Source organism: Aedes albopictus, chromosome 3, assembly GCF_035046485.1.
Source record: "Aedes albopictus strain Foshan chromosome 3, AalbF5, whole genome shotgun sequence".
Lineage (NCBI taxonomy): Eukaryota > Metazoa > Arthropoda > Insecta > Diptera > Culicidae > Aedes > Aedes albopictus.
The window spans coordinates 304,146,583-304,161,131 of NC_085138.1; the positions used below are offsets into that span (position 1 = coordinate 304,146,583).

The window sequence follows — 14,549 nt, forward strand, 5'->3', positions numbered from 1 at the left end:
GATCTATAGGTGCGGAGGGGGAGTGTCGGCGGTCCGGTACTCTGCCCGATCGTACGTAAACTGTACGCAGGTAGGCCGGACGTGATCCCTACTTCGTTTGGCTGCCAGTTTTGGCGGGCGAGGAGCAGCGGAAATGGCTTAAAGCCCAAAATAAAAAGCGTCTTGGACGCTAAGGTCCAAAGACGAGACACAAAATTAAAACAATATACACTAAAAACGAATTCACTTTCAATAATTACCTTTTTGAAAACAAACAAACGCTCAGGGAACAAAGTGTCTGCCCCTGGCGACTAAATCCACAGTTTAAATTACTACAAAACGAAAAACAAAGACAAATAAATTCAAATTCACTTCAAACTACAACTGTACACTGATTTACTAAACTATAACTCTAATAAACAATACACACCTTTAAAACTGTACAAACTGGGAGAAGGTCGCCGAAGCTCACTTCTGCTCCCCAGCCGACTTAACTATAAAGTGATCGAGTCAAGTCGATTTCTCTAGTCAAGTAAATTTCCTGCTATTGAAGCAGTCGTCTATTGAATGTACAAACAATTATTTACAAGTGCGCCAAATTCAACTCGCACATGGCTGTAAATCTATTTTGGGCCATCGAAAACGTCCTATAAGATACGCAACATGAATCGTCATTAGCTTAGTCTAGACACAAACCTTACATGAAACGGATAATCTCTACTAAATGAAACGGTTCAAACTCTAAGGCAAATTCAACGAATCCAATTCAATTAAGATTTTACTTAAAAAGATAAAAACGTCAAAAGCTACAAATTAACTAAAATAATCATGAAATCTAATAATTTATCATAAAAAAAAACATATTCTAAAATCAAAATCAAAATATTCAAAAATTATAACAATTTAATCTAATTGAATTCAAACTTTATTTTACTTAAAAGAATAAAAACGTCAAAACGTTACAATTTATTTGTATTACTTGATTTTTCAGTTGAGAACTTGAAATATTACATAATATTAACATTGATGTCGAATAAGATACATATTAGTGATACGCTCGCCACAGTTATATATTTTTACAATCTAATTCGTATCATACAACAAATTTACCTGAATCCTGCTGGAATAAATTATTGATTAGCAGCAAAATTGAAACAAAAATTTTACATAAACACACTCTTAAAAAATTAGGAATTTACACGTGACGTAAACCATCAACGTACGTAAACATTTCATGACTGAATGGCAAATATGATTTAATTTTACATCCATCATGTAAGTTCGAGTTGGTTGCACAAGATGTCAACAAACCTATCTGACCAGATAGGTAGAAATAGTTTCACATTTATCGTTTATCTTTCAACTCGGTGATACTGCCGAGAGGTATAGTACGTGCCTTTCAATCAGCGGACCAGAGTTCGAATCCCGTTCATTATTTTACTTACGTATGTTTTATCTCTCGCTTCGGCTCTAGCGATTGCTAGCTGGACTTTATTTGTGATAGAAGATGTAAATTTGTGTCAAGCGGGTCGCTCCTTTTATGTGCATCCAAGTGAACTTAAATTTACATGATTTTTTCTAAGAGTGTAGAAATAGTTTTACATTTATCGTTTATCTTTCAACTCGGTGATACTGCCGAGAGGTATAGTACGTGCCTTTCAATCAGCGGACCAGAGTTCGAATCCCGTTCATTATTTTACTTGCGTATGTTTTATCTCTCGCTTCGGCTCTAGCGATTGCTAGCTGGACTTTATTTGTGATAGAAGATGTAAATTTGTGTCAAGCGGGCCGCTCCTTTTATGTGCATCCAAGTGAACTTAAATTTACATGATTTTTTCTAAGAGTGCATCAGAAAAGTGCATCACACTTTGATCTTGGAATATTTGTAAACTACTGCCTGATTACTTTAGGCAGGAAAATTTCAAGATCAAAATTTGATTTGGTAGATCTTACGCCGCAACGCACCATTCTGAGGTGATCTACTCACGTTACGGGTTGTTTCAGTACAAATATTCCCAATTCGGTACAAGTTCCTGGAGGAATATCTTAAGGAATGATAAGGAATTTCCAAAAGAAACTATGGAAGATGTTGTGAAGAAATTCTTTGAATAATACCTGGAAAAACTGCTTAGAAAACCCTTGGTGGAGTTTCTTTATGAATTTATCAATAACTATTTAGAGAAATTTCTTGAGGAATTCTAAAAGAATACCTGAAGGAAGCCGTGATAGTTTTTTCAAGGAAATCCTGGAAGAATGTCTAGAGAAACAGTTTTACTTTTCTAAAGTACAATAGAAAAATCCTATTTGAAGTTTTCAAAGGAATTTCTGTAGTAGGGAACATTACTAGAAAAAAAAATCCTAAAGGCATCTTTGCAAGAAATACACGAAGAATTCCCTCGAGATAACCTGATTGAGAAGTCGAGAAAAGTTTCCGACCATAACCGGAATCGAACCCGTAGTTTCCGGATTGGCGATCCGAAGCCTTATCCACGTGACTAGCTTGAGACCTTATAACATGCATAACTTACTAAGATGCTCAAATGAATCTACCAATACGAATAAGGGAATAAACTTTTCCAGTAACTACTGGAAATGAAGTGTTCAGTAGTTTTTATCTTTCGACGCTTCGTTCTCAAACTAATGAAGAAAACATTTGACTATATTTCATAGAAGCTTTTACGAATGTTGTAGAAGCTCCGACTCCGAGAAGAATTATTGATAAAATTCTGAACGGATTCCTGGACACAATGCTCGGAGGAATACCCAGAAGACCTTAGACGGACAGACAAAAAAACGTAACACATAGAATCAAAATGTGGTCATTGAACATATTCGTAGTTGGAATTTTTAACCTTTCAGGACGCGCGCCCTTGAATCCTAAAACAGCACCGCGCTTGCGCTGTACACGACGAGCGAGGGTTTTCGGAAGTGTTGTACTTTTTACAACGGCGTGAGTCCTGAAGGATTAATTTGTGTACTATTTAGAACTATTCGGCAGCTTTGTAATCTTTATCGTGGGGTGTTTTCTGAAACCGTCGATCTCAAAATTGGTTTTAAAAGCTTTGGCTTCTAAACTTAAGGCGAAACTGGAAGCATTTCCTCATTTTTTTGGTTTTTGATTTTTTATTAAATATCGAAGCAATATTTTAAAAATCGGTTTTCATGCACATGCATAGTAGGTTGTCCCAAAATTGCACATGGTCGAAAAGCTTGGGGGCTCACCCTGCAAATGATAGCTAAGGGTGTTAGAAACAAACTTTTGTATGACGGCAACTTTCAAAAATGACGTTTAGAGGTCGCCCCGGCGAGATTTTTGAAAAATGGCCATTTTTCGTAATAAATTTCATACAAATATTTTTTACCGTACAAAAACTGGCAATACCCACTATTTTTATATTTTTTTACAGTTTGATATGGATCCAAACTTCTTGGGAAAAATAATTAACGGCATGTTTTGCAGGTAACTTTTTGATACTGAATTTTTGAATTTACTAAAATTTGTCATTTTTTTATATACTTTGCATTTTACCCATCATAAAAAGTATCTGAACCTAATGCTAATTTAAAACAATTTCCATAAAAAGATAGGAAAATTAATGAGGAAAAACTTTGCCGAAGACAGCTTGGGTTTTTTTCTATCCGTTTTACAGTTATTCACAAATTACTATTTGGTGAAATTTGAATTTTTAGGTATTTTTCTAAAAATCTCACATAAGAACTTCCCAAAAACACATACAAAGTAAAAAATCACATATGCTCAACAAGTTTTTGTCTTGATTGTGTTATGGAATTATGGTGGCATCATTATTTGATTTTTATTTTTTGTTATTCAATCCCTTCATATGGAAATTAACTAGCAAAGATTTCTTAAAAAGCTAGTTCTCTTGACAAGCTTCGTACAGCCTATTGATTTTTTAAAGATATTTTCTACAAAATGTTGAGCCATATTTTCGCGTTTATCTTACTTTCCTGTCGATATTCTCAATAATTTTTCTACATGAAGACGTATGAGTCCTGGACCAGTGAGACAGCCCAGGAAACAGTGGCAAAGTGAATAAAGGCGAATACGTTGATCCATGCCAAATTCAAATCGTGATTACGAACATCTTACGTAAGAATACCAATTTTTAGATACTAAGTTCCAATTCAAGACATTCTGAAAAGCAGCCCATGTCTTTTTTAACATCTACTGATGTGAACTATCTTATCAACACCGAAAATAAGATATACCGAGGCAAATTGAAACGGATGGGATGAGATGAACCAGTGAGTTAACGTAATGTTATCCAAGGTTAGAACAATTTGATTACCATAACACATACACGGCATACAAAAAGACAAGGTAGGCTATTATTGGTAAACAACAGTTTTGGACGTAAACAAGTGACGTCATTTTTATCGTCCTATCTCTTGATCAAAATAACAGGGACTACTAGAACGTTTTATTCATGTCTTTGAACGATTTAAACAACATCATTGAAAAACTAAATCGACATGTTTTGCGGAATGTATCACCTTCTAAATGATATAGAAAATGTGCCGTGCGTTTGAATGTGTATTATGCTCGTATAAACCATTGTCAGTATATAACCGTTATAAATGCCATGGCCTACTGAGGCATCTCAAAATGGTACCTATTGATAAAGTTTCTCGCTAGTATGCGCCTTCTAGATCAAAGAAAATGGATTTGTCAACGGAAAGAAAATTGAATGAATGATGCTACCATAATACCTAAACACAATCAAGACAAAAACTTGTTGAGCATGCGTAATTTTTTACTTTGTATGTGTTTTTGGGCAGTTCTTTTGTGATTTTTTTTAAATACCTAAAAATCCGGATTTCATCAAATAGTAAATCGTGAATAACTCTAAAGCGGATAGAATAAACGCCATGCTGTCTTCGGCAAAGTTTTTCCTCATAAAATTTCCTATCTTTTTATGGAAATTGTTTTAAATTAGCATTAGGTTCAGATACTTTTTATGATGGGTAAAATGCAAAGTATATCAAAAAATGACAAATTTTAGTAAATTCAAAAATTCAGTATCAAAAAGTTACCTGCAAAACATGTCTTTAATTATTTTTCCCATGAAGTTTGGATCCATACCAAACTGTAAAAAATATAAAAATAGTGGGTATTGCCAATTTTTGTACGGTAAAAAATATTTGTATGAAATCTATTACAAAAAATGGCCATTTTTCAAAAATCTCGCCGGGGCGACCTCTAAACGTCATTTTTGAAAGTTGCCGTCATACAAAAGTTTGTTTCTAACACCCTTAGCTTTTATTTGCAGGGTGAGCCCCCAAGCTTTTCGACCATTTGCAAATTTTGGGACAACCTAATGCATAGCATGGATCAAGGTACCCGAGCAGAAGGGAATACCTTACAAATATCAGGCAAAGTACAACCTGTGCTCTAATACCTAAAAGTGATATTATTGAATTATTCTACAAATTTTTTTTGAGAGCATCACAATAACAATTCGAGGTTTTTGAGCAGAATTTGGTATTAATGTGGTATTTGTTGAAGTGGCAGTGATGCGACTGAAGAACATGTTTTGCTTTTACATCATGGAGTTATCGAACAAATGAACAGTTTAATAACAAAACATGTTATTGCTTTGCTATTTAATACCTTATGGATAACAAATAAAGTACTTCAAATTTTAGGTATGCATTCATTATTGAAGTAACATTACTTGTTATTTTCTAGGGATTATTCATACAAAATTATGGTATTCGTTTTTGTTATTTTGCCTCTTATGTCCACCTAATGAAGGGCATATCGAGGTATGATAGTATTTGAGATTAATACCTTGATGTGTTATTCAGTTGCTATTTCTTCCTGCTCGGGTATCTTCTAATTTTTTTTGTGGTGGAAAAAGTTTTCCATTTTTGCAGAAACCATTTTTTTTGTGAAATTATATTCAAAAATGGTTTCTGCAAAAACGAAAAACATTTTCCAGCACGAAAAAAATCAGGAGATACCATGATCCATACTCTACATGTGCACGAAAACCGATTTTGAAAATATTGCTTCGTTATTCAATAAAAAATCAAAAACCAAAAAGTGAGGAAATGGATCCAGTTTCGCCTTAAACATGCGTTCAAGTTCAGGCAATTTGGGTGACACAGTAAAACAAAACTAACAAAACCCACCATACATCTAAAATATTAAAAAAATCTAAAAGTTGCAAACAAAACTGTTCCAAGGAAACACGTTTATCGAATCTTAATTGGAAATTTTCCTTTATAATAACTTACTTTATCACACAGTTGGCTCACAGAAATGCAAATACCGCTCACACACCGTAGCTCCCCCTCGGGACACGGCGACGCGTGGGCGGTCGTGAGGAATGCCCTGCTAGTGCTGCTGTATTTGTAGTCATTCTCTGAATCCGACGTCATCATAATTTCTTTACTGTCCTGGAAATTACCTACAATGGATAACAATATATCAATAGTAATTTCACAGTTTGACAAAGAAATATTTCATTCGACGTAGATTACTCAAAGACTTGGGAACCGATATTTGGCTGGTTTCCGCTTCGGTTTGATCTTCCACTCGTTCCGTCCTGTTCTCAATCGGTTCCGTCCGGTTTTTCCGATTCACCTGCGGAACGTTTTCCGCTGCCGTAGGTTCGTACTCGTCTTCCCGCGAGGCTTCATAGTCCGGATAGGGCCTCACCGTATGTGCTTGCTGTTGATTCTTCTCCCGATCCTCGTTGGTGATCGTCAGATATGGTTTGCTGAGAGTTGACAAATACTCGGTTATATGCTTAGGTTTCGATATTAATATTATGATCCTTCAAAACTTACCCATTGACGGGACTGTTGGGCACTTGCACCTGCACGAAAGGATACTCCCGTTGACTGCCGAACCCCGTGGGGAAGGTAGTGGGCTCATCGTAGTAGCAGTCCAGTTCATCCGACGCGTCCGGACAGTCCTCGTACTGGTCGCAGCGCCACTTGTCCGGAATACATTTGTCGTTGGACAGACAACGGTACTCATCTCGCTCGCAGAACTTGCAGTCCGATTCGTCCTCGCCGTTTTGGCAGTCCTTGATGTTGTCGCATCTGTGTTTCGAATTCGGGCATTTTGCAGATTCATTAGATCAGATAAACATTTGATTGGACGTGTTGTAGCTATTTCAGTCGGTAAGTCAAAAGTTGAATGGTATACTTATTCTGTTCGATGTTTTGGCAGTTCGTTGTGATTATTTTATAAATAAAATGAGTTAACAGCATTTTTGAATTTGGTAAACTGATGACACAGCGCAACATTTTTTTTTCTCATGAGCAAACTTAAAACTTGTGTGTCTCTGACAGATTTTGGGGCGCTAAATTCGAATTCAGGCTTAGATTTGTTCCAGCACGTCACATTTTTGAACTATATTTATAGCGAAAAATATGGGATTTTGAGCTTTTTTAATTCAAATATGTTAGATTTAAGCTTTTATGTTAGTTAGTGAACTTGCATGCAATTTTTGGAGGGACTTGTATAAGAAATATCATACCTAACATAAATCGCTATCTATCAAATTCGATTTTGTAAAACGAAATATTTAGCATGAGTCGTTAATGTACATCGTAATAATCAATTTAGCATTTGATTGGTTAAACAATTTTTTTTCCAAATACAATGGTTTGCAGTAAAAAAAAAACTCAAAATTGTATATTTTATCCTATAAATAGAGGCATAGCTCAGGATCGGTCCAGGATCTTTTCGTAAAGGAAATTTCCTTGACTTCCTTGGGCATAGAGTATCTTCGTGCCTGCCACACGATATACGCATGCAAAATGGTCATTGGCAAAGGAAGCTCTCAGTTAATAACTGTGGAAGTGCTCATAGAACACTAAGCTGAGAAGCAGGCTTTGTCCCAATGAGGACGTTACGCCAAGAAGAGAGAGAGAGATGACTTCTTATATAAAGGTGGCAATCTGAAGCCGGGTTTTGTTCTTTTTGTGTGACGTTGTGTGGGTTTTGTTTGTGGGATTGTGTGACGAGCTAGTATCATTAGGTATGGGAGAATATGCTGCGAAGGAGGAGGGGGAGTAAAAAATCAGCCAAAAATGGTACCTTATTTAGGGACGCTCCCTTAACTATTATCTCAGCAAAAAGTGACGTTAAGTTATCTGACTCTCATCATAGGACTTTCCGAATCTGAGCAATGATATGTCAAAATAGCTAAGATCTCTGAAAATAGATTACTCGGCTGCGTGAATCTCGACAAAAGTTTGAAAGAGTGCTTCTTGGCAATCAGAATTAAGTTTGTAGAAGTAGAGTGAATAATATTTGTGGATTTTTGATAAAATTTTGTTGTATGAGAATTACTTCTAAGTCGCAAATTAACTACAGTCTCTCCCTGCAGCATAGCGTCTTAGCTGTACGATACCTATCGAAATCAGTTACAACTTAAGTATCCGACAGTTGTAGAGTCCTTAGTCCATGGCTTGGCGTTCGTTTGAATCTAAAAGAAAAATCATGAATTTTGGTCTGTCAAACGATAACAAAAGATGATGTTCTAATAATGTCCTCTCCATGTCCTGCTGGCACTGGTCCTCAGGTCTTACGAGGTCTAACGTAGTCCTTGTGTCATAATGTTTGATAGTTTATGTATTCCACTTACTTCCACTGCAATGGGATGCAGCTGGAATCTGCACACTGGAACTCATTGGCGAAGCATTTGCTCTGCCGCGTTGGATCTTCGCACACATTCCGATCGTTCGAATCCGGATAGCTGTCGCAGTCGAACGTTGCCGTCAGAACCTCCGAGCTGGCAATGATGTGCGCACATGGTTCCAGAATTGCTGTTGGAATTCGAAAAGGATAAAGAGTTTGTTCAAAACGAACAATCTGATGACTCACATTTGCAGATCCTCTTGCACGGACTGAGGGTTCCCATTCTGGTTGGCCGACATTCCGGTTCCAGCACCAGACAGACAAACTCCGCCACCCGGACGGAACACTTGGAGTTGATCAGGTACTGGAAGTGCTCGTACTCGACGTTCGAGAGGTGCAGATTTTTGGTTGTGGTGAGATCGTAGGGCAGTACTCCTCGGCACAGTGGCAGGGATGTGGACTTACAGATGCCTAGATTGAGAAAGAGAAAACCCGTGAGTAGAATTGTTCCTCCCGTGGAAGCTCACCTGCTGCGGGGCTGTCTGTTGGCTTGTGTGCAGTACCTTCTTCGGAAATATTGAATCGTTTCAAACCTTCGGTGGTAATTTCGAACCGGGACAGTATGGGCAGAGTCGGGGATACCTTTGTCCGGTACAGGCTGGAATCCGTGGTCGACGAAGTGGTGGTTAGGTTTTTCTAGAAAAAGTTTTCGGGACGCATGGAATTAATGGTTAGACATTTGGAGTACAATTTATTATGTTGAAGCAGACATTAATGAAGGCATGATGATGGTTGGCGTGTTGGGGGTTCAACAGCTCAATTCGAAGGATTCCAAGCGTTTAGAACAGCGTTTGACTTATGTACAGTGTTGAAACTTTTTTATGCATTTCACCTGCCGACGTGCATTAAGAGAGCTGTGAGGTGTACCGAACATCTGTGACTGCGTGACTGTGGAAAGGGAAGTGTCTGTGTGTAATTCATCATAAATGTTTGCTGAACACCAGATTTTCCAGCCACCACTCAAAAGGAAAAGTAATAACTTTCATCCACCAGCGCAGGAGGAGGAGTAAAGCTTTTGTGATGCATTGCACAGTGGTTCATAGTTTTGTCTGAGTAGTAAACATACGAGATTTTGCTTTATAAACAAGTAGAAAAGTTTGAAATGATTAAAAGTTCTAGTTAAGACAAACGTTTTATAGGCGTGAAGCGGATCTGGTGTGATGGGTAAAGCACGTGACTATCATGCCGAGGATCTGGGATCGAATGCCACTCCCGACAGACTCACAAGATGTAAGTTCTTTCTTCAAAGGGAAGTAAAGCGTGGTTAAACTAGCATATGACTAAAAATCTCGTAAATTCAGATATGTATAAAAAGGTTTAATATTTGGTAATACGACATAAGAAATCTTGAAGTTATCCCAGGATTTCAAGGGGTTTCAGGGGCGTATCAGGGGGTCTGAGGGGGTTTCCAATTGGAGTTTCGGTGTTCCAGATTCCAGAGGACCTCAAGGCTCATTAGCGACTCGAAGGGGTCTCCTTAGGCGTTCCAGAGGAGTTTCATGAAAGTTTTAGGGGTTACACTAGGATTTTCTCTAAGATTTACTTCGAAAATTTCTCTAAAAGTTTCACCGGGAAATTCTCTAGCATCCCAGCGAGAATTTCTTGAGGAGTTCTATCGGGAATTTCTCTAGAACTTTCACCGAGAAATCCTCTGGGAAATCTCACCGGGAATTTTTTACGGGAATTGCATTGGGAATTCCTGAAGAAGTGTCATGGATAAAATCGCTAGGAGTTCGACCGGGAATTTCCGAATGAGTTCCATCAGAAATTCCTGTAGCAGCGTCATCGGAAAGTTCTGTAGCTGTGTCACTGATAATTCTTCTGGAAGCTCCACCTTAATTTTCTCTCTGAGTTTCACCGGGAATTCCTCAAGAATTTTCTCCGGAAATTCCTTTCCGCAGGAATTGCTGTAGGAGTTCAACCGGAATTCTTTCTAAGACTACCACCTACAATTCTAGGTTTTCTACCGGGAAATCCTCAGTTCCACCGGATATTCCTTTAGTAGTTTCACCGAGAATTCCCGCAGGAGTACCAACGGGAACTCTAGGAGTTCAATTATGATTTTCTTCAGATGTTCAAGTTCAAATTCCCGCAGTATTTACAAGAGTTCCACCGAGAATTTCTGTAGGGATTTCACCTAGAATTTCTAAATGAGTTCTAGGTTTCATTGCGAACTCCCGCAGTATTTTCTCCAGGAATTACTCAAAAAGTATCACTGGAAATTCCTCTAGGAGTTCCACCCGGAAGTCCTCTAGGAGTTCTACCGTGAATTGTTGTAGCTGTTCCACCGAAAAGTCCTCTAGATGTTCCTCTGGGAGTTCCTATAGAAGTTCAGCTAGGAATTCGTCTACGAATTTCAGCAATAATTTCCTTAGGGGTTCTAAAAGGTATTTGTGATGGAAATGCGCCCAGAACTTCTCTAGGAGTTCCACTGAAAATTCCTGCAAAAGTTTAACCGGAAATCCTATAGGTATTCCTATGGAAATTCCTGTAGGAGTTCTACAAGAAATCCTTGTAGGATTTCTACCGGAAATTTCTGTAGGTATTTCACAAGGCATTCCACGTAATGTATTCTGAACATTTCAAGTTCTAGCAACTTGTCAGCGAGTTGGAAGTTCATCCAGTTGAAATCAGCTATCAATTTCGGCAATTCTATGACGACTGATACAACTGGATTTCTATAACCTAGAAAAACCTGGAAAACCACTAAACCTCAGGGAATTTTAGGTAACAGGGAAAACCAAGAATACTCAGGGAAATTTTACTTCGAAAGCAAATAAAACATTGGGTAGTATGAATAACAAGCTGTAAACTTTACTGCCCCCAGATCTACTCAGAAGTAGAGTCCATAGCGTTTACTACATTGTTGATGTGAATCTGGTAGTTAGAATAATTCTCTGGAAATACCGTTACAACGATGTTTTCCATAAATTCCGTCTCCGGAACTTCATTATAAATACCTCATGGAATGCCTCCCAGGATTTCTCGCAGGATTCCTTTCGTTTATTCCATACCATTTATCTTGGTTTTCTTTTTTTTAATTCCTTCCGGAGATTCCTTAATTCGAGTTCTTTCCTAGATTCTTCCTTGAGAATCTTCCGAGATTCCTGTAATTTTCCGATTTTTGCTGAAGCTTTTCACGGAGAACATACAAAAAAAAATCCAGAGGTTTTTTCGGTATTGCTCTCAGAGTCCCTCGTGGGATTTTTTCAAAGTCGCTCCTGTGTTTATTCCAAAGAAAATTTTACGGGGTTTCTTGCATGATTATCTTCGAGATCTACACAAGAGTTTCTCTCAAGATAAAGCTTATCTTGGGATTCATATTTCAGATTTTTCACGATTCCTTCCAGTATAGTAGATCTTCCCGGGATTTCTTCTAGAGTTGCTGCAGGAGTTATTTATGGGATTTCTACTACAGCTCCTGCAAATATTACTTGGGGAGTTTTTCACGAATTTTCTGCGGGAGCTCTTGCCGGGATTTCACCCCAAGTTTTTCCTGCTATTTCTTCAAGAAATTTCAATGAGCTTTCTTCAAAGTTTCGCCCTGGATTTCTACAGGAGTTTTAGCTGGAAAACTTTTTAAAAGTTCTTACGAAATTTTTTCACCTGAATTTTCTCTCAGAGTTTGTCCCGATACTTCTCACAGAAGATCCCTTCCAGCATTGGTGCTGGGATGTCTAGGCTTTTCCTCGTATTATTCCCAGAGATTTTATCGAAATCCTTACCGAAAGTTGTTCCAGATGCTCTAGATCCTTATTTTTGGGATTTGCTCCAGGTGTTCTTCCAGAGATTTTTTTAGAAGCTTTTCTCGGAATGTCTCCTGGGATAACTTACTAAATTCCTTCAAAGAAATTCCCAGAAAAATATCTGAAGATTCACCTGCATTCCTGATGCATCTTGCGAGAAATCCCTCAAAAAACAAAATCCCAAAATCTATTGGAAAACTCCAGAGGTAGCTTGGAATAAATCCTGAGAAAAAACTGGGACATCTTGGAAAAAAAATCTGGGAGTAATTTCGCCAGGAAATATTAACGTTGAACCATTCGTCATTGAAATCATTGCCATCATCAAGAATTTAAAAGCAGTTTTCTCGTTCAAAACAAAAGATTTTGCCATGAAAATGTATTCACTGCATTCCACATGAGGAATGGAATACAGTGAATATATTTTCATGGTCATTGTTTTGATTTACAGTGAAAAAACTGCTTTTCGTTTTCCGAAAAATGATGACGGATGCTTGAGCCTTAAGGAAATTCTAGGAAGAACCCTAAAATCCTCCAAGAGAAAGGCTGGGAGAAACATCGGGCGAAATCCTGCGAGGATATCCAAGATAAACATAGGAAAACTCTATAGAAGAAATCCCTGCAAGAACTTCTGTAAGAACCTCGCAAAAACCCTGAGAGAAATTGTTGGAAAGCTTCACCGGAAAATCACTTTTCCCTAAGCTCCCTAAGGCACTTTGGATATGATTTGGAACGATCTACCGGGAGGAATCCAGCGAGAAACTTGAGAAACCTTCTGAAAAAAAAAACTTCGGGAAGTACCCCAGCAGAGACTCCGTGAAAAACTTCTGCAGTAATTCTGAGTGAAACTGCGGTGGAAATTCCGAAAGAACACCAAAAAAAATCTTAGACAGTTATTCACTAGAATAGCCAAAATAATCAATCGGTACTACTAGTTGTACTCAGACAGTTTTCCATTGGATTTTCATCGAAATCGCAACAAAACTACATCATCAGCACATATAACAAACATCCAAGTCCAGTATCAAATCTGTGTTAGAAATTTAACGGTCATGTCAGATGGTCTGTAGAATTATGAATTGGACTTAAAGAATGTGTTTTCCCTGATTCTCTTGACATTCACCCATTTTTTTTTAGTTTTTATTTTTGTGTATTTTAACTAATGCTAATTATATATTTAATTGATCAAAAAGAATTCTGAGAACAATCTTTATATATTCCAAAGCCGACCTTTGTTTTATTTTCAATGGAGTTTAAGCAAAAGAAGGCCCTAGAAGAAATCAACACTTGTAATACATCTCCTATGCCTTGCAAGTATTTATAATGACAAGAAAATGGTAGAAGTAGTCGATTCTCTCATTTTCCCGTATTCTTTCAATGATTGGCTGTGTATGTGTAGACTAGACTAGACTAGACTAGACTAAAATTCTAATCCGGGATTTCATCTTTCGATTACCCCAAAAAAGCATTTTGGGATTTTCTCAGTAGCCTCTGTTAGGGATTCCATCTTGTATGTCTTCGTGGATTCATCCAGATTGCTTAGTGGATTTCGTCTGAAAATTTCTCCAGAAATTCCTTAAGGGAATTAAGGCGTTCATTCTGTTTGGAATTAATACTTTTAGGCAGAAGAAGTTTAGTCTGGGACCCAACAATTCAATCTAGAGTTTTCTGCAGAAACTCCAGAAGTATTCTCAGTAGAAACTCCTAAAGGAATTTCATCAAGCTTGAAACATTCCTACGAGGAACTCTTGGAGGAGTTCCTGAAAGATCTCCTGCAGGATTTCTAAATGGAACTTTTGAAGGATCTCCACAAGGAATTCCTTGAGGATTTTCAGAAGGAACTTCTGAAAAATTCCCAGAAGCAACTCCCGGGAAATTTCTGTAAGGAATACCAGGAGGGCCCCCGAAGGAACTTCTCGATGATTTGCAGAATCAACTCCTGGGAGATTCCCAGAAGCAACTTTTGCAAAACTCCCAGAAACAACTCCTGCAGAACTCCTAGCACAAACACCGGGAAATTCCTGAAAAGGTAGAATAAATTCCGAAAACGAATAAAGATAAAATCCAGTAAAACCTCTTGGAAGTATTCAACATATTCCTGAGCACAAATATCGGAAAGAGCCCCTACAGAGTACTCGAGATTTTTT

At 37.8% G+C, this 14,549-nt stretch overlaps 1 protein-coding gene and 1 long non-coding RNA gene across 2 annotated transcripts in view; one reads left to right on the forward strand and one right to left on the reverse strand.

Moving 5' to 3' along the window:
• The window catches only part of LOC134284084 (uncharacterized), an 816,516-nt gene that overhangs the window by 429,923 nt on the left and 372,044 nt on the right, over positions 1-14,549 (forward strand). The window lies entirely within an intron of this gene.
• The window catches only part of LOC109418535 (uncharacterized), a 32,467-nt gene that overhangs the window by 5,172 nt on the left and 12,746 nt on the right, over positions 1-14,549 (reverse strand). The window contains exons 4-9 of the mRNA XM_062855257.1: positions 9,163-9,295; positions 8,846-9,070; positions 8,607-8,787; positions 6,796-7,053; positions 6,487-6,725; positions 6,241-6,413 (exon numbers count right to left, since the gene is read on the reverse strand). Coding sequence (XP_062711241.1) covers positions 6,241-6,413; positions 6,487-6,725; positions 6,796-7,053; positions 8,607-8,787; positions 8,846-9,070; positions 9,163-9,295 — 1,209 coding nt within the window. The remainder of the gene's footprint in view (positions 1-6,240; positions 6,414-6,486; positions 6,726-6,795; positions 7,054-8,606; positions 8,788-8,845; positions 9,071-9,162; positions 9,296-14,549) is intronic.